Consider the following 25,892-nt stretch of genomic DNA (forward strand, 5'->3'; position numbering starts at 1 on the left):
TGCTTTTTTTATATTTAAGTATTTTTGTACTATTACTCAAGTAGTATTTTACTATAAGTTCATCTATTTTTACTCATATACAGAAATATTGTACATTTCGTCCACCCCTACTTTTTTTAATATCGTAATCTCGCTTACTGCCAACTTTATCTAGAAGATTCATATCATAAATATGCGATAAGAGGTATGAACTGTTATTTATGACACTTGTCTACAAATGTGGTCAACACAAGTGATGTAGAGGACAAACACAAACATGCTAAAAAACTGTCATGACCTCTTTGTGACCTCACTGTGACCAAAAAGATGCAGCCCTTCTGCAAATTTATTCTTTTAAATAAATCCCTATAGCAAACACTTTCAATTTCATACTCTCAGCCAAAACATGATCCCAGGATTGTATAATACATATTAACCAGCTGACTGTTTGTATCGCCTGGATGGATAAAGTATATAGTCTGAGCATAAATGCCACTACCACACGGTCTGCTGAGCGTAAAATTGCTCCAAGGAAGAACATCAAATGGATGTAGAGCAACAAAAATCAAAAAACATCAAATTGCAATCAGCTGGAACCAAGGAAATTGGAAGGCTTTCTCAGAACACCCTCAACATTACTTTATCATATATATTATTTGTGTAAAAGTCAGCTATATGAAATCAAAACTTTCATCATTAGATATGACAAAAGCATGGTATAATTTGATATTGACGGGGACCTCCACTGACTTTGTCGGTTAATACAATCATTAAAATGTAAACAAAATCATTCCGAGTGGGATGAAGTTGTAGAGAAGCTTGCTGAGTCAGAGTTGTTTATGGCAGTGGTGACAGAAACCAGACATCCAAAGCTTTTAGTGACTCTCAAAGCTATCTGACAGAACACTACTACACAACGAATACAAACACAATGAAAATGTTACCTGATGCCTGGGCCATCACTTTACGATAGGAGATTTTGGCCTAATACATATGTTTAAAATCCTTTTACGGGGAAGAAACACATATGGTGCCCCCAAAAAAACTTTTTTTTTCAGGTTCACCACTGTTGTACTAACATTACAAACGAAAACTAAGGAAACATGTTGGTTCACTGGTCATTTTGACAGTAAATAAAATGGCTATATCTGTGTTGTGGTCATTGTGACCCCTGGTTCCTATCATCACCACTGTAAATAAAGTCTGAATCAATGGTTTTCTCTAAAATGAACCATTTCACATCAAACCATTCTTAATACATTTATTTACATCTCTACATTCTTAAAAAAGATGGTTCTTCAAGGATTATTTAGTAAAGAAAATGGTTCTATACAGAACCATGAACACTCAAAGAACCCTTTGCATGATTAAAGGATTCTTTGCATGGTGAAAGCACTGTTCTGACTGATGGAGAGTGTGCTGTAGATGGTTATATATAGCACCAAAAAGAGTTCTGCTATTGTTTCGATGTCAGGCTTGTGACAATAGCTCAAATTGAAGAACCATTTCATGATGCAAAGAACCCTTTGATTATGCAAAGGGTTATTTGAGTGTTCATGGTTCTATACAGAACTGTTTTCTTTACTAAAGAACCCTTGAAGAACCATCTTTTCTGAGTGTGCCCAATTGAATTATGCAAATGTAAATGTAATTAATTGTGAAATTTACTATGTAACTGAACTACACAATAGTAGACTGAAATGGAAGTAATAACTCAACTTCTAAGGGGTGAAGGCATTAGAAAGCCACTCTTAAAGTGCTAAGGGTCATGCTGATGCTTCAAGTCAGCTCTTTTAATAACCGCAACCAGTGGATATAACTACTGGTCCATACACTTCAGAGATGATATTAATAACTATCTACCCTGGCTGCTTGAAGCTCAGCATAGCTGCTTAGCCCCAGGGGGTCTGGGCTAGTCGGGAGGCTGTGTCTGACCACACTGCCTGACCCTGCTGTGATCCATCCAGGGGCTTGTAGGAGCTGTTTACAGGGAATTGATGTCACTTCAAATCAGCCAAAGAACCATGTGAAGTCCAAGTCAAAAAGTTTAGCTTAAACCTTGCATAATAGCCTCAGTTCTGTTACTTTAAAACTGTTGATGTTACACAACAACAAGCCGGTGCTCTTTCATCAGTACACCTCAAAACACACACCAGCTGGATATGAATGCTTCTCAATGTAAAAAAACAAAACAAACCTTGATGAAAATGTAAAAAAAAAATCAACAAAAACTATGACCATAATTATATGCAGTGGATGTCTTTAATGAGACACTTTTAAAGGAGTAGTTCAGCAAAACAAGTAGCTAACACATAGTAAATAGCAACAATAAGCACTGTGCAAATGCTGTATGCTTGAACCATCTCTTAAACTTCGCCAAACTTAAGTAATTTCAAACACACTTGCTTGTTTCTTACGCTAACATGCTGCTATCTATAAACATGTACAAAAGTCCATCGCATAGCTAAGAACAGGAGTAGCCAGTGTTGTCTGTACTTTTGCACATTTTTGAAGACATTTTAAAGACAGAGTTTGAAATAGCATAGTGGGTATTATCACAGCCCTCTCAACTCTCAACATGACATTCGCCTGCCTACGTAACATGGTTTAATGGTAACTCGCTCTGGATAAGAACGTCTGCCAAATTCATTAAAGTTCTACAGATGTTCTACAGATAATGGTAGGGGAGTGTGTGGCACAAAAAAAAATGTAACACAAATACTTGAACAGGTTCAATTAGTGTGCTTTTAGTCATGTTCCTGTATTCTCATTGAAATATCATATGTGAATATTGACAGAAACTGGATAGATCTTTCTCAAGAGACGAGTATGGTATTATGGTTGTTATACCATAAAAGTAACACTCATAAGTGTTTTTTAATTACTGAGTTGTATAAGTCACAGAATTCAGTAATACAGTGCCGTTTTGAAGCAAGTAAACAATTCACAGTTAGCCAGGCTAAAGTACAGCCTCCACTGTTAGCTAATGTAGTGTTAATGCACTCAGCACTTGACAAAAACTGCAGGAAAAACTGTAAATTTTGTTTCTTTCAAAGCCATTTTAAAACTACTCTTTACTGAATTCTCAAAGTGAACTCAAAATGTTAGTACTTAAATGTAAGGTCTTCTGTCCATCTCCTGAAGGCCTAACCAATGGAAGAGCTAGCTTGGCTATATTTTCCTAGACACCACAGGCAACCCAACTAACCAAAACCTAACAGTGAAATAAGAGAATAAGTACAGCACTTGCAGGCATTAAATATACCACACATTACAGATGTATTTTTCCCTATCATTAGGCCTTCAGAGAAAGCCTAGAAGGCCTTGAGCGTTTTTCAACAGAACAGTTGTGCTGGTTACTCAACAGAACAGTTGTGTGTGAATAATTTGTTGATGACTTGCATGAGTGACCAAACATGTTGGTAAACATTGAACAAAAGATCATTCAATCCACATCCAGGGCTCCAGTCTAATGCCATCCCAGGGACAATAAAAATTTGGGACACTTCAGAGATGATTAACTTGTGCGCATAAAGTTAACACTTTACATCTGTAAAACATCCCGAACAGTCCTAAAATAAGGAAAGTGCCAGCTACATTTTTCACGGAATTTCTACTGCTAGCATAATGCTAATTTCCATTAGCCTGTTTTTCTTACTAAAAAATCCTGTTCTTTTATCATAAATATAATTTCTTTCATCTGTTTATTATAAAACTTTAATGCTTTGTGCAGACAAGACAAGTTACAGTTACAGTAACCAGAACCAGTCATACCAGACTTAAAAGTGTAGGCTTTTTCTGAAAGAATAATTAACTCTTGTCAGACTTTGTCTTGAGGCTGGGTTGATTTCTGTGTATAACACCAAAGCCTTGTGAGAGAACTTTGGTTACTTCTATTACAAATATTACACCATCCATGTCATTTTGAAAACATATTTGAGCAAAAAACGGATCAACTCAAATGTAATAAACAAATTTCCAACACATGACCTCACGTATTTCCAATGCAACAACAATACATATAGCAAACCTGAAAATGTAATAAATTCCCCAAAAATGTAATAAGGAATTACATTATCAGGTAAAAATCTTACTACATTATCAATGGGTTTTTCAGATGGTCAATCATACTTTCGGACTGCTGAAAATATTTTTTGGGATGGTTCTGGGACACCTAGGTTGGATCATTGCACATCGTCTTCTTACTGGTGAAATTTACCATGAGGCTAGTTCAGGAGGTATCACACAAACAGTAAAACAGGTCAGTTTACCTCATTTCTAAATGAGAAAATGAAAAAGGAAATGACATTACAGTAAATCATGTGTTGTGTTTCATGCATTAGGGACCAAATGTCTTGGCTGCTTTCAGATCAACTACATTTGGGGCGAGAGAAAGATGGTATAAATTAGATTTTTTGTCAAACTATTCCTTTAAGCCAGGCGCTTTGCCTAGGCCTATAGCCGGCCTGCATGGCTAAGTGTCAGTGAGGAGAGGAAAGAGGGGGCATTGTCTTGGCACAGAGCCTTACAGACAGGCTGGGAACACACGTTTATTCTCACTGCCGCTGAGCTGCAGAGCAGTGCTGCTGTCTCCGGCTGTGGAGCTGGAGATGGTTCACACGGTCAGTAGGACCAAATATGAACCCCTGCATGGAACCACACCGCAACCACACTGTGTTCTAGGCCTTGAGTCGAAAGGTTGAAGTAATTTGGAACACAGGATGAGTAGGTGACCTATACAGTAGCCGCAGGCAGATTTTAACCCATTGAAATGCAGGCTTATTATTCAGTAACTGTTATGAATTGTTCACCAACTACTACAAAACTAATCTATAAGTTACTTAGTTATGAGAGTCTGGACCCATATACAGGCAACTGAACTATCTATGCTCTGTTCACAAAAGCATTCTTTCGTAGTAGCTGTAGTCTGGTCAGACAAGCTTTACAGAATGTTCGCAAAAATGTTGTGCAGCATAATAAGAAATTGGGTAACACTTTATTTAAAAAAAAACACATACTGGAGGTTTACTAAGTCGTTTTCTTTATTCTATAAAGCCCAAATTAGACACTTCTAAATGGTTAATTCAATGTGCATTAAGCACTGTTCACTAATACATGTATTAGTACATAATTGTAAGCCTGTTAAGTGAAAGTTGCTCGAAATTGCATTATTAGTTGTAATAATTCAACTAATACAACGATCAACATATTGTTAAGACCATTTTATGCTTATTACTTAACATGAATGAAACACCTTAATTCAGATCTCATTACTGTATAATCGGTTGCATTTTCTCCTTGCAGGTCTTAGGTAGTCAAGTGCAGTTTATTCAGAGCTTTAATAAGAGTTTAATAAGTCACTAATACTTCAAGGTGTGCTCTGTATTCTACAGTGACTGAACTCTTCTGTGGAATAAGTATTCAATCGTTTTGGCAACCACAATACCATGAAAAGTATTCCATTTTTGCTGCAAATTGACTTACTGAAAGCGTGTTTAGTGCTTTTTAGCATCTAATTAGTGATGACTAAGAAAGCACTTTAGAATACAGATCACCTCTTTAAGTATGAGTGCTTTAAGTGCTAGCTCGAAAGCAATAAACTCCAGAAGGCAACTGAATGCTACCTAGAACCTTGAATGGATTTAGGTGATACCTGATGCTCAATAATTTGCATTAATAAGTGTCTTATTTGAGCTTTACTGAATAAGAAATAAGACCTTGATTAAGGTTCAACCTGTGCTCCTTAAAAAAAGTTACAAGAAAACTGTTCTGCTCATTTTTTGTCCAAATAGGTAAATTATTCATTACAGAGCTGAGTTAGAGTATGTGCAGTCATATGCAACGGTACAGGCGCCTGTGGACAAATTAAATGGTTTTTGTGTACTCAGTTTAACATTGGATTTACTAAAACAGCAGCTCATTATGCAATATAACCGTGCACTCCTGAGGCATAGTTTAAAAAGCCCAATGAAATAATGGAGCTGTCAACAACCTCAAGATAAAAGAGAAATGACAAAGAACTCTCTACAAACAGCACACTTGTGCACATTTTAATGCATGATTACTGTTTATTTGCTGTATTTAATATACTGGAGGAAAAAAAAATATTTTCAAATATCTGAAATGCAGCAAAAAAAAGAAAATAACACTAAATTTTATGAACATTATGTTACCAGTTCAAGCTGTTTAAACGCTATGCTACTGAGATAGTCTATGTTACTAATGACAATCATAACTAGGCAAGTTGGAAATGACAACAACAAATTTGCCACCATACTGACCTTAGCATGATTACATGATTCCACTTAATCTATCCTTAGTTTTTTACACACACAAAATAAATACATTAAAATTAAACACTTTCTATTTAAGTATTTTGATAAACAAAGTTGTGCGCTATACTTTCTCATGGTTTTTTCTCACGTTTTTTTAAAGGGATTTTTTCCAACTTTCTATACTGCATGTCCAAAATCACGGCAGCTACTACAAAACTGTAAACCTGATTTTATTTATACTTAGACAGTTATAATTAATCATTTCTCACTACTAGTTATCGTTTAATATGAGCAAGTTTGTACTATCTAGATGAATCTTCAAGTGTACATATTTTTGTGAGAAGAACAAACTAATTAAACAAATTATTATAATTAATAAAAAGAATATGGGCTGGGCTTTCCAAGTGTTCTTAGCGGTTTTGCTGATTTCTGTTAATTAGCTCTTATTTTTCCTTCATATGTGTTTAACAACTTTTATTTTACCTATAATTGTTACACTATATATAAATGTTTGGATTCATTTTAGATGTTTTACTTATTCTAACCATGACAGTACAAACTCAAGTTACCTCAACACTACAGTTTGGGTCATAACTATGTACACTGTCTGTTAAACTGAAACAATTAAAAACAACTGAAAAAAGGAGTTTCAAAACTGCAAAAAATTTTATCAAACGGTTTAAGTAAACTAAACTTATTAGGGTTTACAGTGGGACATTTGTGGGCAAATTAAGAATTAAGGCAGGGGTTCCCAACTCCAACCCTGGGTTTGTGCCATGTTGGACAGTTTAGTTCTTGCACTAATATTCACTTGCATCTGAATTAATTGAAATTACTTAAAAGTGAACTCCACCGATTTTCAAAATGTCTGCATAATTCAATGTTTGAGATGTAAACAGAGTCATTCAGAGTTGTTTAATATGAAATGCTCCGTTCTAGAGAAACTTACTGAGTCAGATTTGTTCACGGTGGTGGTGATAGTATTCAGGGGTAGTGATATCTATAACACAAACATGGTAATTTTATCAACTATCCAAAACTACCAATAAACCTACATGTGTCTTCTGAGTTTTTATATTTAATGCTGATAATGGTAAAATAATGGTAAATCTGAAAAATTGGTAAAATTGGTAAATCTGACTATTTTGCCTCACAACACCCTGTGTGTATCCCTCCACCATAAATGGATTTAAGATATTTTAGGGATTAAATTAGCAAAGTCATTAGCTAGGGAGTTTACAGGCAACCAATTGCAACATAAAATCAAGGGTTTCGTTATGTTGTGTAATATTTTTTTTTAAGTTGCAGTACAAGTTTAAATGTTTGGTGTCATAAGTGCTACCATACTTTAGAAAAACTGCAAAAAAATCTCTGACGGGATTATGTACAAATCCGTAACGGGAATATGGACCAATATTGGAAGAGGGTATTTCTACGCTTCGTTTGGTAACACTTTACTGTAATGCAGTGTTCATAAGACTACAGGACACCTAAATACACAACTGACAAACCTAAATGAGTCATGACACTTTCTGTTCTGAGATGACACAAACCTTGCAGCTCAGTGTATGTCACAGTGTACACATAGGGCTACTATGACACTGCTTGCCATGTCAGCCTGGTTAAAAAAAGTGGGCATTTTCTTTGGCCTATAGATAAACTGAATTTAATTTTACGAATTATAAGATTTAAGCTATGTCACATTGGCATTATTTCACTGTGAAAAACACCAAGTTACAAAGTTAAAAGGCCCCCTGCACTCCACTCAAACATACACACACTCCACAGACACATCGCACACAAACACACACTTCATATTCTGTTCTTGGTACATATGCTATTTTTGAAGATTAACTTTTTTACTGAAAACCTTAAAAAAGCACATATTAAATAATATATTAATAATATACTGATTAACCCAACATCTTATAAACAGTTTCTTTTACAAGGAATTTTAATTTGTGACCGCCAACATATGCATTTGTGAGATTCCTTCTGGTGATGCTCATGGTGACTTGGATGCTAACAGTGCTCCATGCTGGAGAAACAGCACACTGAAAGCGGCTTCCAAAGCCATGCCCATGTGCTCTGTATATTAAAAAATGTGCTTTCCATTGTTATGTTACCTTGCACTTTACTAAATACTCTGCCACCTACTGTACCATCTTCTACCTCCACACCTAGTGTGATTATTTGCACATCCACATAGCATTGTAATATCCATTACTATATATAGTATATAGTTGATTACACTCACTCTACATTCCCAGTGCAATATTATATGTCTCGGTGCAATATTATTATTTTTAAGTTATTGTGTAAGATTATATGTATATATTTTAGTTAAATTGGTTTTATCTATTCTTCTATCCTATCTATAGTTTTGTTTATCTATGTGTAAATACTGTTCTCTGCATAATTTGTGGAACTCGCACTCAAGTTTTTCACTCACCTGTGTCCCTGTACTCTTGTGATGTGACAATAAATCTGATTTGATTTGATTTGATTATAGCGATGTCACTCTGGAATTCAGCTATAGATGCCTTTTTAAAACCATATAGTATTATATTTTCATAGTCTTTATAATTGAACTCATCTAAACCCACCAGGTCACTTATGCTGAATGAAAAATACTGAAATTAAACTGCAAAGTAAAATAAGTTGAAGGGGAAGAGCCACGGGTTACATAAAGCTACCATTACAAAGCACAATAGAGAGAACTAACCTTATAGTAGAGAGAATAAACCTCTCTCTCTCTTGTAAACAGAAAAAATATATTTTTTTTAATAATAATGGGGTTATAATAATAATTAATGACCAATTAATCCTTTCTCGGTCAGCTTCCCAACACAGCAATTATCACCTAATAAGCATCATCAATGACATCCGATTACATCACTCTGATGCCTCCTGATATAGGTTTTATGTCTTGACATACCAAGTTGACAAAAGCAGCTTTTATGTCAGACAATACCTAGAAGAATAAGCCTTTATAAATGTTCAGGTAGGTTTATACATGTACAGCTTAAGCAGATGTCATGCAGCCTTATGAACACTACAGTAAAGTGCTACTGTTTATTTTGATGCATGGAAACATGCAGTTCATAAAACGGGAATGATATCAAAAGATCTGACTGGGATCACAGAGATGCTCTAGTAATTTTAACATTACCATACCTTCTCATGTAAAGCTAATCCCCTCTGAATAATCATTTAAGTTAAGGTTGGAACTAAACGCTGTAGGTCAGCAGATCCTGAACCCCTGGATTCAGGGGTTAATCAAAAGCTGATTCTGAGCTTTGACTCTAATTTGTACTGCAACGTACATCTGTGCAATGTTCTCAAAGTGTCTTTTAATTAACCAGGTGCTGGCCCAAATGTCGCAAATGTTCTTTGGACCCAGTAGCCAGTTCAGCGTTGTGCCTCTAATTGAACACATCGAGGAGGATCAGAGAGCAAGCAGGCCATTTAATGAGATCTAGGGAAGAGCATAGACTGATGAAGATTAAATGAAGTGCAAGAACAGGCACAAGGAAGCCTGGCAGTAAAGCACATTGGCTCTGCAACTCTCAGCCTGACACCCAAAGCTCGGCAGCTCAGTCCATCTTTCGAGAGTCCTCCAGAAGCTCCAGGGCCTCTCCAATCAGCTCAAGGCCTACACTCATCCTCTTCATTCCATCCCCACAAATCAATAGTGGACGACACCCCTCCTAATGTCACAACTGATTGTCATTTGAGTCCATGGCGCTAATTATCCGTCAAGCTCCTCTTTTCTTCGCCTTTGTCTTCTCTATTGTGAAAGCTCAAGGGGACCTTCACGCTGACCTGGCCTGGTTTTGCTGGCCACTGAACCTCTTCTCCAGGTCAGTACGGGGGATACTTCATGATGGCCTGACAGTTAATCTATTCCCCAAACAGCATCGACCTCCATCCTCAAGTCAATCAACAGCGGCTATTCCTTCCGTCCTCCACACCTGGCACAGGCTTAGTTGCACTGAAGAGAAATGTAGTGCAGGACTGATATAATAATCACCACGTCACGGTCCCTGCTGCTAAGAAGTGGGGGGGGGGTGAGAGAAATGAAGAAATGAGATTTGATCCCACAGTCTTTTATAGGGTCTCATCTTCCGGTGACACTTTATGTGCCTTGCCCAATTGATATAAAATTGTTCCTTTTTAATAAAAGCCTTTTCAGCGCCATAACTCTGGTCATTTCCTGGGAAGCCAATGCGCAGCTGCGTGAATGAAAAGCGCAACGGATGAGACAAAATGGCAAAACTGCTGAGACAAGATAAGTGCTAAGCAGAGGTGCAAGAAGTACTGAAATCCCATTACTGGTTACAGAAGAGATACTCTTTGGAAAATCACTCAAATAAATCAAACGGATCCTCTAACATTCTACTTAAACCTACATAAGCGCTGAAAGTAAAGGTAAATGTGTCTGTCAAAGCACCAGGTGCTCTAACACTTAATTAACTACTAAATATATCATACTTACAGACAAAACAAGAAGAAAATAGGCATAACGTTAAGTGACAGTGGTGTACCAAAAGCAGTACTACCTAAGAGAACAATCCACAGAAGTAGAATCAATTCATATTGGACTTCCTTTTTTTCTGAAACGTACCAATTCAGTGCAATGACTAAGGCTGTGGTCTAAAATACACAGCAGATAATGAGAGCTGTTAAGAGTGGTTTTGGTTTTCTTTTGCAGCATAAACTCTGTTTCTATGTGCACTTTTGTACACTGCCTTTAAATCACTCCCATAGCCCTGTGTTTAGAGAGAACAGGTTGGATCTACTGAGTTGGTCTGCTCCACAGCAACCCCCACTCCTGGAACAAAAATGAATCGACTGAATTGGACGTTCATCAAAACAAAGTACTGACTCTGTAAAACGAATTGAACTTCCCATCACTAGTCCAATGACGTTGCAATTCCAAAAGATGTGGTGCCGCTTCACGTCTCAGACAAAGCACATGCTAACTTTCACCCTTCCAGCTTGGTAGCACCATGTGATGGGGAGATCTCATTAGGTGTGGAAGTGGCCACGACTAAACTGAAGAGATAATTGAGTGAAATCCAACTGAAAAAAACAAAAAATCTTGTTAACAACCCTTGAAGTGCTTCTACTATAAAGTTATTATTTTACCATTTCACTATTTTATGTCAGCAATAATAAGCATGAATATAGCAAAATATGCAAATGAGACCAAATGTTCTCTTCATTATGTAAACAGAGCTGTAAGCTGGAGAGCTTTTGTCAGGCCCAAAGCTAGGAAGTCCTGTCTGCTCTTCACATACACACATGCATAGTGACCCCTCTGCCTCACTGCAGAGTAATCAACTACACCATAATTGGCAGTTTCTCTTCCAGACACAGCAAGAAAGCCTCCATGAGATCCAATATCCCTACGTGGAAATGAGTTATGCAACAGGCAGATGTGCCGGTCCTTTGCGTCTTCATCTGTCTGAAAGAGTGAACCTACACTGCCTATTTGTCTCTCCAAACACGACCTTATAAACAAATTTGCACGCCTCTCTGCAGCCACGAGGAAACATATTTAAAAGTTATTTTCAGCCTGTTATTAATCAGTCGGGGCAAGCTAAGGGGCTGCCAAATGTAACGCCATGGTGAAGAGGCTGAGGATGTCACGTCCATGCTATTTTGTCATTACCTTGACTTTAACTTGAGCTACTGCTTTTCAGAAATGACCTTCAAAGTAGTTTCAGTGAAAATTACATTATCTGAAAATAGATGTTTTTTCTTTTCAATTATAAATAATAATGCAAGAAAAACAGCATTATTATAAAAAGTAATAATTTTACAAATAAAGGCAGGTGCATATAACCTAGAGTACGGTGTAAAAAAGTATTTACGCATTTAATTTCCAGTCAGAAAAGCCATTGAGTACAAGCTATTCAGTTTCATTGTCTTGAAAAAAACGTGAAAAATATACATACATACATACATACATCATCTAAACCGCTTATCCTTCTGGGTCGCGGTGGGGTGCTGGAGCCTATCCCAGCTGTCACTGGGCGGACGGCAGGATACACCCTGGACAGGTCGCCAGTCCATTGCAGGGCAGTGAAAAATATATTTAACACAATAATACACAGAGGCTTCAACAACAAAATATATCAGTTTGGTTTCAGTATTTAGCACGTTTACGATTTGCCTTTATTACAGCCTACATTTTTTTCAGGAGAACTGCATTTAGTTTTTCAAAGAAATCTGCAGGGATATTTTTTCACATCTTCAAAGTTTAGTCTTATAAATTGGTTTATGGGAGAATAGAATAGTTAAAGTGGCAGTAGTGTGCACAAAGGTAAACAGTGGACAAATTAAATACTGACAAATTTGATATAGCTTTTCTGCCACTGAAAAACGAATATCTCGTACTTAATGGCCACATTTACTGAAAATTAACGTAACTGCACATCACGACTGACGGTAGGCCTTGGATGCATTTTTAAATCTCAATACTTTGCACAAATAAGATTAAACACAGTCAAGCCTAAAATAAAAAGGCTTCCTCCAACTCGGAGCTGAGTTTAACTTTGCCAAAGAAAAGTCATTTTCCTCTATTTGGCCAGGCAAACATTTCTTTAAAGACCTCTGACTTTTGCATAAAAGCTTGAATCCATAGTATTATTATTATACTGAAACTGGATTAAATGTAACCACAAGCGATAAAAGAACCTATTCTGATGTCAAGTTGGTATAAATTCCATCTATTTACAGAAACAACTAAACCTTGACCAAAATGCAGAAAGGTGTTAAAGAGATCAAAAGTAATGGCACATGGCACTCTATAACTTGCGGTGCAAATAACAGATAATTAAAACCAATAAACCCGTCAGCTCAAATGTAAAACCACTTCTTCACAGTGATTCATCGAGCAGCAATGGTGGAGGCCTTTGGACATAAAGAGCACTCCTTATGATGAATTACCTGCTCAAGTGGTTTGAGAATAAGAGTTCATTTATATGATGAAGCCATTAATTCAAGGTTTCTATAAACTTTACAATAGAAAATAATATCTGAAAGTGGAAAATATAAACTTTATTGCATTACACAAACTAAAAAACACCATATTTAGCTTCATAATATAAATAAATGTAATAAATAACTTACAAGAAACTGGATTTTTTTCATTTTACAATAAATCACTTGTGTATAGATTGGTATGTTTGTGAGTTCAGGTTAACAATTGGAGGATGGGGCAAGCATGACTGAATCACTGTCTGGCACGACTGACTAAGTAGTTTTACTATAGCACAGAAATCATAAGGATTTCATTGCAGTCCCTAAAGTTGTCTGGCAATTTACTGGCCATGCCCACAGCTCTGTTTTCAGGCAGGTTATGCCTGGAGCTCACTCACATGACACTCAGGGCTACCAAAAACCTTTCAGATATTTTAATATGCATAGCATTCCCCAATCACTGAGCTATATTTTTCTACATTATAGGCTTCGTAAACGCACACTGATAAAATTCACCTAATCAACTACACAAAAGCAAAATACAGCGTATAGAGTTTTATGCACAAACTGTGATAAACAGTGCATCATTTCTGGCATGTGAACATGAGCCTGACTTCCGTACACACATTTTGTATTTCAGACATTACAGATTTCATCTCTAGTTAAGCTGCAATATCTGCTGCCATTGTTAAGGTCTTTCTGTTTCTATCTGTTATCAGCTGTTGTAGCCAACATGTAATTTTTCATGTACATTTCTGCCAATGTCGATATATAAACGACTGTAAAATTTAGAAATCTGAATTAAATCTACTTGAATTAGCATTACAGACAAATGTACTATTTACAGTACTTTGCAAAAGTCAGTGATCGTACTTCATTTATTTCATTTCCAGTCAAAAAAATGCCACTAAATACAAGGTATTCATTTCTCAGGAGATATTTCTGAGGAGATTAGACTGAACATAATCCAGCTGCATAAGCAGAGGGAACATGAGGAAAGCAAGTGAAACAACAGTAGTTTCCAAAGCTGAAGTTAAAAAATGATTAAAAGATACAGAAACAGTGAGAGTCCTAACAACCATGCAAGACCTGGTTGTCCATCAAAACTTAACCACATAAACAGTAATTAAAGCTTTCATGTTTAAGAGACAGGTATTTCTGTTCATCCTTACTGTGAGAAGACAACTCAACACTATGACTCTGAAAGTATCTGAAGCTGTCAAATAGCTCTTGAGAAAAGGAAATAGACAAAAAAGAAGAATGCTTGCAAATCACACAAAGAAGATTCTGATGCTCTCAGAGCAATGGACTGACCACCCTAGAGCCCAGACCTCAACATCACTGAATGTATTTGGGATTACTGTGATCGTGAGAAGCAGAAAATACAACTAATTTCTAAGACTGAAGTAGCTAATCACAATTTCTGCATCGTTTACGATGGAATGGAAGAACTTGAACAAGAGTTTTAACACTGGTAGAAAATTTTTAAGAATTTAAGGCTATGGAAATACCCTGCCTATAGGTTTTATTTGCAGACATAACTAAAAAAATGCGCTTTGGTAGGACATTTCGATAAGGTAGCACAATCAGTCAGAGCAACGCCATAGCCCGACTTATTTCCATGTAGATTAATGACATCAGCATTAGCTTGTATGTAGTATTATTAATATTATTATTATTAAGACTCTTTAAAGACCTTGTAATTCAGAGGATCCAAAGATATTCAAGAGAAAAATGTATGCAGGACAAAACATAGCCAGTTCTAAACATTTTTATTTAACACAGGGTGTGATAGAGGCGATTTTTTCAAAAATCCTATTCATTCTGGCCATAGAGAAATCAAGCTTAGGCCCGAGGTTCCTACGATGGGTATAACATGGACTACAGAATGACGCAAGACTACAGTGGTCTGTGTGGACCGTGTGTCATGTGAATCCAATCAAACATGCTGTTTGGTTTTATGAGAGGTGCGGGAGGGAATGAAGAAGCATTGCCTTTGCTTCCACAGCAAGAGGAAAGGTACATGTCCAGGTTTGACAATGCAGTTGGCAAAAAGCAAAACGTCCTCAGTCGTATAATTTCGCTGACTCTAGCCAGAGAAACATGACTCGTGTGTGCAGCTCGAGCCCTGCCTGAAACATCACATGTTTGGTGAGAGTGAGGTTTCTGTGTATGGGAACAGACAGGGTGTGCTGACTCACACAGCTTCTGTAGTAGTTTGAGCACAGTGGGAATATGTGCGCCTATGTAGACAAGCCTCCAGAAAGCAGTAAATTATTTGTAAAACCAGAGTCGGTTGGCCCTATATGCCCACTACGCACATTGCGTAGGGCCTCGCCTTCACTTCATGTCAAGCTGCTGGTTGTTTACAACTTCAGTGAGAGGATGAAGCTGAACTATCCATCCAATCACAAAAAAAGGGAAAAAAAACTATGAAAGTAAATTAGGGGAACAGTAATCAGGTAAACCTGTATTCTCTCCTCTCCAAGTGTGATGTCCACAAATAATAATAAAATAACAAAAACATGTAACAAATAACAGTTGATGTGCTAGGTTTGATGAATGCCAACAGGCAACAATGTTTACAAACCGCAGCTCGGAAAAGATGACCATTTGGTGCGTAAACAATTTCATATGTACATGCATGAAATGAAACTTGTGCTTTGCAGCAGCAACCTCTGTCCAGAGAGCAGTCCAGATAACATAGTGGCATGATGGCACACTCCTCACAGCACATCCTTTTAGAACATGCACACACAATCACTTTGTAAGCCGCTTATCCTTCTGGGTCACGTAGGGACCTTGAACCTATCCCAGAAGTCACTGGGAGGAAGGCGGGAAACACCCTGGACAGATCACCAGTCCACACACCTAGGGGCAATTTAGCATGTCCAACTGGCCTGACTGCATGTCTTTGGACTGTGGGAGGAAACCAGAGAACCCAGAGGAAACTCACACAGACACAGGGAGAACATGCAAACTCCACACAGAAAGGACTCTGGCCACCTGGCTGGGAAACAAACCCAGGCCCTTCTTGGTGTGAGGCGACAGCGCTACCCACTAGTCAAGGTTCAGTTACAACTCTGGACTAATGCAAAATGGAAAGCAGTGGATTGACACTGACTATCGTTTAAATATTGCATTTCTAGCCTGATCTTTACTTGATAGCTACAATAAATGTTTTGATTAACCTTAATAAACATGTTAGACTCTTAATGAAAGAAATAAATAACATACAAATTCTGTCTCTGGTAACATAAATTACTATTTAATTGTCACTTAAGGATGCATAGTGCATAAAAATTGCATATCTGTTCCAAAAGTTCCAGAGTTCCAGTGCATAGCTGAGGAACTGCACACAAGCCAAAGCATCAGCTGGAGTAGTGTGAAGCATGCTGCCACTGGACTCTGGAGCAATGGAAATTGTTCTCTAGAGTGACAAATCACAATTCACTATCTGGTGGTCTCTTGGATGAATCAGGGCTTATCAGATGGCAAGAGAATGCATACCAATGCATAGTACGCACAGTAAAGTTTGGTTGAGGAGGGATAATGGTTTGGGGTTGTTTTTTAGGGTTTGGGCCCCTTAGTTCCTGTGAAGAGTAATGTAAATGCTACAGTATACACAGATATTTTAGACAATTATATGCTTTCAACTTAGCAACAGTTTGAGAAAAGTCCTTTCCTGATTTAGCATGACTGTGCTAGAACAGGAAAGGACCTTCCTCAAAGGCTCTTTTGAATGGGCACAAATTCCTACAAACATACTCCAAAATTCTGTGGAAAGCCTTCTCAGAAGAGGGGAGGCCATTATAGCCACAACTCCAAATTAATACCTATGATTTTGGAACGGGATTTCCAACAAGCTCATAGAGGTGAGATGGTCAGGTGTCCATATACATTTGGCCATACAGTGTATATTAGCATTTACCGCACATTTATTTTTAGATGTAAAGAAATATATGTATTTATATTTTTGTTCCACATGTGGTGACAGGCCTAGTGCATATGTGTCTATGCTGGACCTTAAATATCTTGCCACTCTTGGTATTATGAGGTATCTAGGAGTTAGAAAAGTGAAAATTTTGACCTGTTCATAGCACTAGAAGAATGAGAGAATGGGCACCACAGTGGCTGTAAATTGCATTGTTTGGGCTACCCTAAAAATGAACAGTGCATGCAATAACAACCTTCCACCTGACATGAGACATGCTTAGACTACTTTAGAGCCTCAAACTGCATTAGAGTATTCCTAGGAGAATGACGCTATTAGACCCTCTTCAGCTTTCATTTGCAGGCTGGCCAAGGCTAAAGGCCAGGCCTCTCATCAAACCTGTCAAAAGGTTTGTTCATGTTCAAATCCAATTACAGCTAGTTCAAAAATTCCACCTCAAAAGAGACAGAGAGAGAAGCACACAAAGAGAAAGATCTATTACATAAAGAGGCCCCTGACTGTGGAGGCACGCTGAATACCATCTGTGATGTGGCAGCCCAGCCCTGTGAGGTGCACCATGGGAGGTCCAAAAAAGCCAGTGAATTACACATTTGTCACAACAGGAACCTCTATCATTAGTGCAACAGACACGTTATCTGCATCCATAAATTCTGTAAACTAGACAAATCTTAACCAATCTGGTTTTGTCTGGGGACATCTATGGGTCTAACATGCACAAGCACAGACTTCCTTTGCAGCAACCTAAGCCACAGAGAGAAATAAAAAAAACATATTTCATTTTTACTTGCCAGCCAAGTTCTTTCTGTACTGGATTTCTGCATTCTACTTGTTTGATTGGAAAATCACAGGCCTGCTTTTGTGTAGCTCTACCCAATAACACTCAATAACAACCAATATGGCTGTCCAATATGTGGCATGAAAAGAAAAATGCCAAGTAATCTCCTACCCATTTTCAAATACACTCCCTCTTCACTTTCAAAAATTTAGGCCCTCATAATATTGAGCATGATGGTGCATTTGTTCAAGCAACCTGAGTAGTTTCTTTGTACAAATCTTGAAAAGAAGATCAATACCTACCATTAGGGCTCTCCTCGTCTATGGCTACTATGGTGGCTGGAGGACCAGTTCTGGAGAGCTTGCACTCTGAGAGGCAGAAAGAAGCATCATCGACCTTAAACAAGATTCATAAACCCCATACTAAAGATATTTGCAGACATTTCAATTTCAGCCAAGGTTAGGGTCCCCATTAAGTCGTGCTCTAGCAGGGCCAATACATAAGGGGCAGGAGCACAAAACATGAGGCATTCTATGCACATTGAGGCTCTTTCTAGTACGGGCAAGTAAGGGCTGATGAAATGCTGCTCGTCAAGCAGATAAAGAGATGTAAGAGATGAAGAAAAGAAAAAGGATAACAAACTTACCCTCATACTGCCAGTCTGCAGTCAGAAACGGTGTGAACAGCAAAGAGAGGGAAAAAGGAAGACAGAAATACATGAAAAGATCCAAACACTGTAAACAGACACACAAGAAGATAGCATGGATGCATCAGTGCCTGCCAATCCAGTACTGTTTTGTTTTAAATCACTGTAAATCTTCTAGGGCCTGACCAATATATCATTTGGCTGATAAAATTGGCCAGGCTTAAGTTTCAGCAAACATATCGATATTGGCAAAAATCGCATACTGAAATTTGAAGGGGAAAGTTTGTGAATGACAAAGCCATCGCTATAAAATCCCAGGTGATTGCTAAGGTGTTGCTATGCTGTTACATATTACATTATGACCACCTTTTTGCTTCTACGCTCATTGTCCATTTATCAGCTCCACTTACTATATAGGTGCATTTTGTAATTCTACAATTACAGACTGTAGTCCATCTGTTTCTCTGCATACTTTGTGAGCCCCCTTTTACCCTGTTCTTTAATGGTCAGGACCCCATGGACCACAGAGCAGGTACTATCATTCTCAGCACTGCAGTAACACTGATGTGGTGGTGGTGTGTTAGCGTGTGTTGCGCTGGTGTGAGTGGATCAGACAGTGCTGCTGGAGTTTTTAAACACCTCAGTGTCACTGCTGGACTGAGAATAGTCCACCAACCAAAAATATCCAGCCAACAGCGTCCTGGGGCAGCATCCTGTGACCACTGATGAAGGACTAGAGGATGACCAACACAAACTGTGCAGCAGCAGATGAGCTATAGTCTCTGACTTTACATCTACAAGGTGGACTGACAAGGTAGGTGTGTCTAATGGAGTGGACAGTGAGTGGACACAGTGTTTAAAAAAATCCAACAGCACTGCTGTGTCTCATCCACTCATACCAGCACAACACACACTAACACACCACCACCACGTCAGTGTTACTGCAGTGCTGAGAATGATCCACCACCCAAATAGTACCTGCTCTGTGAGGGACCATGGGGATCCTGACCACTGAAGAACAGGGTAAAAGGGGGCTAACAAAATATGCAGAGAAACAGGTGGATTACAGTCTGTAATTGTAGAACTACAAAGTGCACCTATATAGTAAGTGGAGCTGAAAAAAAGGACAATGAGTGTAGAAACAAAGAGGTGGTCATAATGTTATGCCTGATCAGTGTATACATATATATATATATATACACACACATATAATGAAATGAATGTAGGCTATACAAAAACCATATGTGTGACTGGCACCAAAAGAATATTAGCATACTATTCTTCTATATAGATTCTAAGTTCCTGTTAAGTTTCATGCTTCTAGCTCGAAAACTAGAAAAATAAAATGAGGAACAGTAAGTTGGCTCCATCAAGCCAACTCAATTAACACTGGGATCCACCTTAGGTGCTACAGAATATAACTGCAAATCATGTTCTTATTCTTAAGACTTATACTTAAAAACTTGTTGAAGTTAGTCAGTCTTAACGTAATTGCTGAAATTTTTTACAAAGCGGCATTACATGATGAATTTACTCTAACTCGACCGCATAGGTATTAGCAAAAGCCATATTAGCACCACTGATACTTACACAGCACATTAGTGTCTGGATTGGCCTGATACCCAGACAGATAGGCAGAGAGATAAATAGAAGATAAATTCTGTTGAGCTTGGCTGGGTTTCAACATAACCGTCAATATGCTTTCGCTCTCGTCGTCAGCTGAGCGACTTATTCAGCTGTTAGCATTAGCAGAAAAGGAGGCTTTTGCCTAAAAGCCGTCGGTTTTTCACAGTGTGTTTAGTGCCGACGCTGCAGGAGCTGGGATTTACAGTGGAGTGCAATGAGACAGCGCAACACAGCGCAGCACTGGACTAAGTCCTTGAGTGAATGATTTGATTAACATGCTCCTTCATGGCTGGCAGCGGGAGATATATGGCTGCAGCTGCTGCATTTGTTACCAGCAGAGGAATTCAGTTTGAGGCCATTCTCCTTCCTCCACTGCTTCTCCCGCTGTCTCTTCAATGCCCCAGCCCAAAAACGAATGGCTAGTTATGAGAAGAGAGAGAGCGGAACGTAAATCACACTAAATTAACACTGTGAATTCTGCGGCAACACAAGTCAGCTGTTATGAAGAAAACGACTTTCCCCAGAAATTTATAACAGCGGAATAAAAATATGTTCAGAGCACACCCGTTTATGGGCATTAACGAGAGCCAAAAAACTGTGTGAAACGACCTCCATACTATGGACATTAATAATTTGGCATTCCAATCTAACATTCAGTTTTAACTTTAGGATGAGCAATATTCTATAATAGTGAGGACAGGCCTCACACTGGGGTAGGCAATATGACAATATGATTATAAATTTCTACATAATGTGCTTTTTCAAGTACATAGTGGGCGATATGGCAAAAGTAACACACTACAATACTTCAAGACTCTTATGATACATGATATGCATTACAACACTTTTCTGAAATTTGTTACAGGCAAAAAAGTACCATCAGCATCACATTTAAAATACCATCAAAAACGAATGAGTTCAATGATTTTAATTCACCGTTTCACATGCTTCACTGCTCTAAATCCAATTTAGTAAGATTAATTGTACTCTTTTTTCAATAGAATGGGCAGTTTTTAGTGCACTATAAGTACTGACGATCTCAACGATATGCTTGGAAAAGTGTATCGTGATGATACTTTCATTTTTCGCAATATCATCACATGTGTATCATCACATATCATCAAACACTGTGCCTCATACATTTCCCTAGAACGGAGCATTTTATGTAAATACCATATCTGTGATATCATCTTAATGATTTAATTATTCAAAAAGTTTTGAAAATCAGCAGAATTTTTCTTTAAAAGTTTATTTTTGCAAAACCAGATAAAGATCAGTCATAGTTTTAGTTTTTTTAAAATGTAGCACTACTGGTGCATTGTCCATTTCCACTCGTTTGCAAACTTCAAAAAAACTAAATATTGTGCCTTATAAAATATCTTCTACTATCATAATACTACATTTCTGCCACGTCACCCTTCCACAGCTTGAAATGAATTCTCAGACCAAGCATATGTCATCCACACTACGTATGCCTCCAAAACCCCTTTTTGGTCTGTTGCTCATGAATTAGAGATTAACAGCACGTGTGTCATGTTACTTGACATCAATACGCCGATACACTAAACCCAGGCAGGTTGGTTCTCTTAGCAACCGTCCCACTGTGCATAAGTACTGTTTCAAAAAGACTCCAAACAGACTGCTACCTCTCCATCAAAGATTTATAGCATGAGGTCTTTCCACCCCTTTTTACTGTGCAACATGACGAACAGCCGTGAAAGTTTTTGACAGGATGGTCCAAACTGGATTGAACTGAATTGTGTTTAGACATGTACAGATTTCACCACAGTGTGTAAATATTAAGACACAGACCTTGAACAAACCACAAAGTTGAAAGACTACCTCTGACAGAGATGAGGGTTACAGTTAGTAATATGTCATAAACAAAATAGTTTGAAACTGTTTGAATAGTTCATTTGAAACTGAAAATCAGACTTGTCAGGGAAAACCAAGAGCTGGACATTTTTTTCTTGCCCTTGCTGTCCTTACGCTCAAAATATTAACTTCAACACCTCCTTTTAACCTAGAACCACTGAACTCTGTACACCCAAATAGTGTGCCTGTGCTTTTGAGACTGATCAAACACACAGTTTTTGTGCAATGTTTGTTCAAAGACAACTTTTTCCACCTTAGAATGAATAGCAGAATGTTGAGAATGTTGAATTTCAAATCTGCCACAAATAACAAAGGATATCTCTCACGCAAACCCACACAGACTCTATGTACACTCACATACATACCAGCACACACATATATGCACGCATATTAGCAACCAATTCAGACACCTTAGCAACCTTTTGGGAAACCAAAACAAAGCCCTAGCAACACCTTAACAACCATTTGGGATTCTATAACAATGGCCTAGCAACACCTTAACAACCATTTGGCATACCATAACAATGGCCCAGCAACACCTCAGCAACCACTTTGAAACATTTAGCAAAAGTCCACCAACACCTAAACAATCACCTGTGACATGACAGCAACAAACTAGCAACACCTAAGAAACTGCCTGGGATACCACAGCCACACCTTAGGAACTGTCTAGGATACCACATCAGTGAGCTAGCAACACCTTAGCAAACAGATGGGATGCCAAAGCAACAGCATAGCAACACCTTAGCAACCACCTGAAATACTGTAAAAAGTTCTAGCAACACCCTAGTAATCACTTGTCATACTAATGTGTTGCCTAGCAACATTAACAACCACTCTGGACACCGTGGCAATGGTCAAGCAACACATTAGTAACCACTTGGCATACTACAGTAATGGCCTAGCAACAACTTGGAAATCAACATGGTATACAATTGCAATAGCCTAGCAACACCTTAGCAACTGCCGAGGGTACTGTAGCAATGACCTAGCAACACTGTAGCAATGGCCTAGCAACACCTTATAAACCACAAGGGGCACCAAAGCAACATCCTAGAAACACCTTAGCAACTGCCTGAGATACCACAACAATGGCCTAGCAACACTTTAACAACTGCCAAGGGTACCACAGCAATGACTTAGCAACACTATAGCAATGGCCTAGCAACACCTTATAAACCACAAGGGACATCAAAGCAACATCCTAGCAACACATTAGCAACTGCCTGGGATACCACAACAATGGCCTAGCAACACGTTAGCAACCACATGGGACACCAAAGCAACGACGTAGCAACACCTTAGCAACCACCTGGAATATCATAGCAATGGCCACGCGACACCTTTGTATTCACCATAGCAATGGCCTGACAACACTTTAGTAATCACATGCGCAACAACAACACCTTAGCTACAACAACTACTAAGCAACACCCTAACAAGCTGGAATACTTTGACAACTTCATAGCAACTACCTTGAATTAATATTCAAACCCAATTAATTTATTAAAAACAATCAACAGTTGCTTACAAATGCTTTTGAAGCATTATTAGCTGGCTTTGTCAAGGTGACTTAAAGTTCACAGTCTTTCCCTTTATTTTGAATATCTTAAATATCTTTTGTATTCAGGGAAAGCTAAAGTGTTCTAGTGCCTTTGTACGTTAATGTACAGTACTGTGCAGAAGTCAGAGACCAACCTTCATTTATTTAATTTCCATTGAATACTACAGTTAAGTAAATTCCTCTTTCTGTAGTATCAGGGACAAAAAGCAGAAAACATTTAACAGAAAAACTAACAGAAAACCTCAACAACCCAATACATATCATTTTTCAGTACTATGTGTGTCCACATGTTGCCATTAGTAGCGCTTCCACTCCGTTTGGAAGACTTGCATTCAGAAATCTGCAGGGATATTTTTTCTCCCCAAAGTTCAGTCTGCAGGGATATTTTTCCGTCTTCAAGGTTTGTTGCATTTTCAGCTTTTCACAATCCAAGTTATGTGAAACACATTCAGTGCGGGGTTGGTCCATTGTTTTGAGAACACCAGCAGCTTCTTTGTTTCTTTTTTGCTGTTTTCTTTTCTCAGTAATCTCTCAGAGATAAAAGTTTTAAGTACTGTTTATCAGATGATGACAGTTTTTCCTTTGGCTTTTCCCTTCCTTATGCAATTAGATCATTTTATATTTAATGTCCACATAAATATCTCCTGAAAACGAATAGCTTGTACTTTAAACAATCACAGGCCATTTTGTCTTTACATTAAATAACTGAACAGTGCAAGACAAACTCACTGAAGACATTGATTTCCTTTTTTTTATCTATTTCCTTTTCTCAGTAACGGCTTCTTGACCCATACACATCCTTTCAGTAAAAATATGAAAGAAAAATACTAAAAATACACAAAATATAGAGATAGGAGGGACCTCTATATCAATAGGGTCTACACACATACATATATATAGGAGGGAATCTCTATATCTTTTAATAAATTAACTCCAACTTCATGTTTTTTCTTCATTGTTTCACCTATTTTTCTCTCTATGTGGATTATTTTGCATCTAATCTCCTCTCCTAATATCGCCTGAAAAACGACTCTCTGACTTTTGAAAAGTACAGTATACTGATACTGTATACCGGACTGTAAAGTATCCTAAGGTATGAAAAAAGGTGCTATATAAACTTATTATTATCTTCTTCTTATTATTATAATTATTATTCTTATTATTATTGTAGATAGAACATCATTTGACAAGAGTATACTTTAAATGGTCTCTAAATAGGTCAAAGTCATCATTTGGGAACTCGTAGCTTTGTGCCATCTGCATAGCCTCTCATACACACCAGGCTGGTGTCTAAGCTAATCTTCATGGTTCACACCGATGAATGTTTGGACGGGAGCCAGCAGGAGTAATCACAGTAGAAATCCATACTCATCAATAAACAAACACATGGCCCATGCTCTGATCTCCGTTCAGCCTTACAGCCGGAGTGCAAGCCTTACGCAGACACTGCCTCCCCACTGAGGGTCATCAACGGGCGGCTATTAATGATCGCTCGTCTTAGAAGCACAAACACGGCTTGGCTTTGAATTGTTTTTCAGGAGAATGGCTGGCTGCCTAGGGATTGGGCAGCAGTTCCATTTGAATAATTTATTGCTGATTTATTTTGGGAAAGCATTTAAAAGTCATTTTTTAAAAGTTATTTCTTCTCGGTGAGCTCTAACGGCTCAGAAAATAAAGCCAAAGACCTTCAGCGAGATTAAACGAGGCCTCAAAGATGCATCATGCCACTTAAATACCGTAATTGCCTTGAAGGCATACGTTTCCCATTGACCTTCTCTAGCATAAGCCCCGTACTGGCATGCGTGAACCAAAAAGATGTAAAGACTGATTGTGCCATTTAAAAGCATCGGTATGTTTGATGACGGCCCATTATGGATCTTGATCTTAAGAAGGCATCAGACACTGAATCACGGCTCCGTCTCACCTCGTCTGACTGATCATTATTTTCATCACAGCACAAATCGCCCCCTCTGTGTAGATTCATCTCTAACGAGTCTGGAATAAACCGTAGCAATTCCTTGAAAAAATGTCAGAAGTCAAATATCAAAGACCTCAAAGAACATCACATGATTTAATTACATCTGGCCCAATTAAGCCTGTGCTTCACTTAGTGGAAAAGGTTATACTCTATGAGGTGGATGGACAGTGAATTCCTCAATAAATATCATTAGGCAGATGAACACGGTGTTAAAGGGGAATTCCACCAA

At 38.1% G+C, this 25,892-nt stretch overlaps 1 protein-coding gene across 1 annotated transcript in view; it reads right to left on the minus strand.

Annotated features, from left to right (window-relative positions):
- The window catches only part of pcdh15b (protocadherin-related 15b), a 302,478-nt gene that overhangs the window by 239,153 nt on the left and 37,433 nt on the right, over nt 1–25,892 (minus strand). Inside the window, exons 3-4 of the mRNA XM_036572205.1 lie at nt 18,621–18,635; nt 18,277–18,342 (exon numbers count right to left, since the gene is read on the minus strand). Coding sequence (XP_036428098.1) covers nt 18,277–18,342; nt 18,621–18,635 — 81 coding nt within the window. The remainder of the gene's footprint in view (nt 1–18,276; nt 18,343–18,620; nt 18,636–25,892) is intronic.

This window comes from Colossoma macropomum, unplaced genomic scaffold (assembly GCF_904425465.1).
Source record: "Colossoma macropomum unplaced genomic scaffold, Colossoma_macropomum, whole genome shotgun sequence".
Lineage (NCBI taxonomy): Eukaryota > Metazoa > Chordata > Actinopteri > Characiformes > Serrasalmidae > Colossoma > Colossoma macropomum.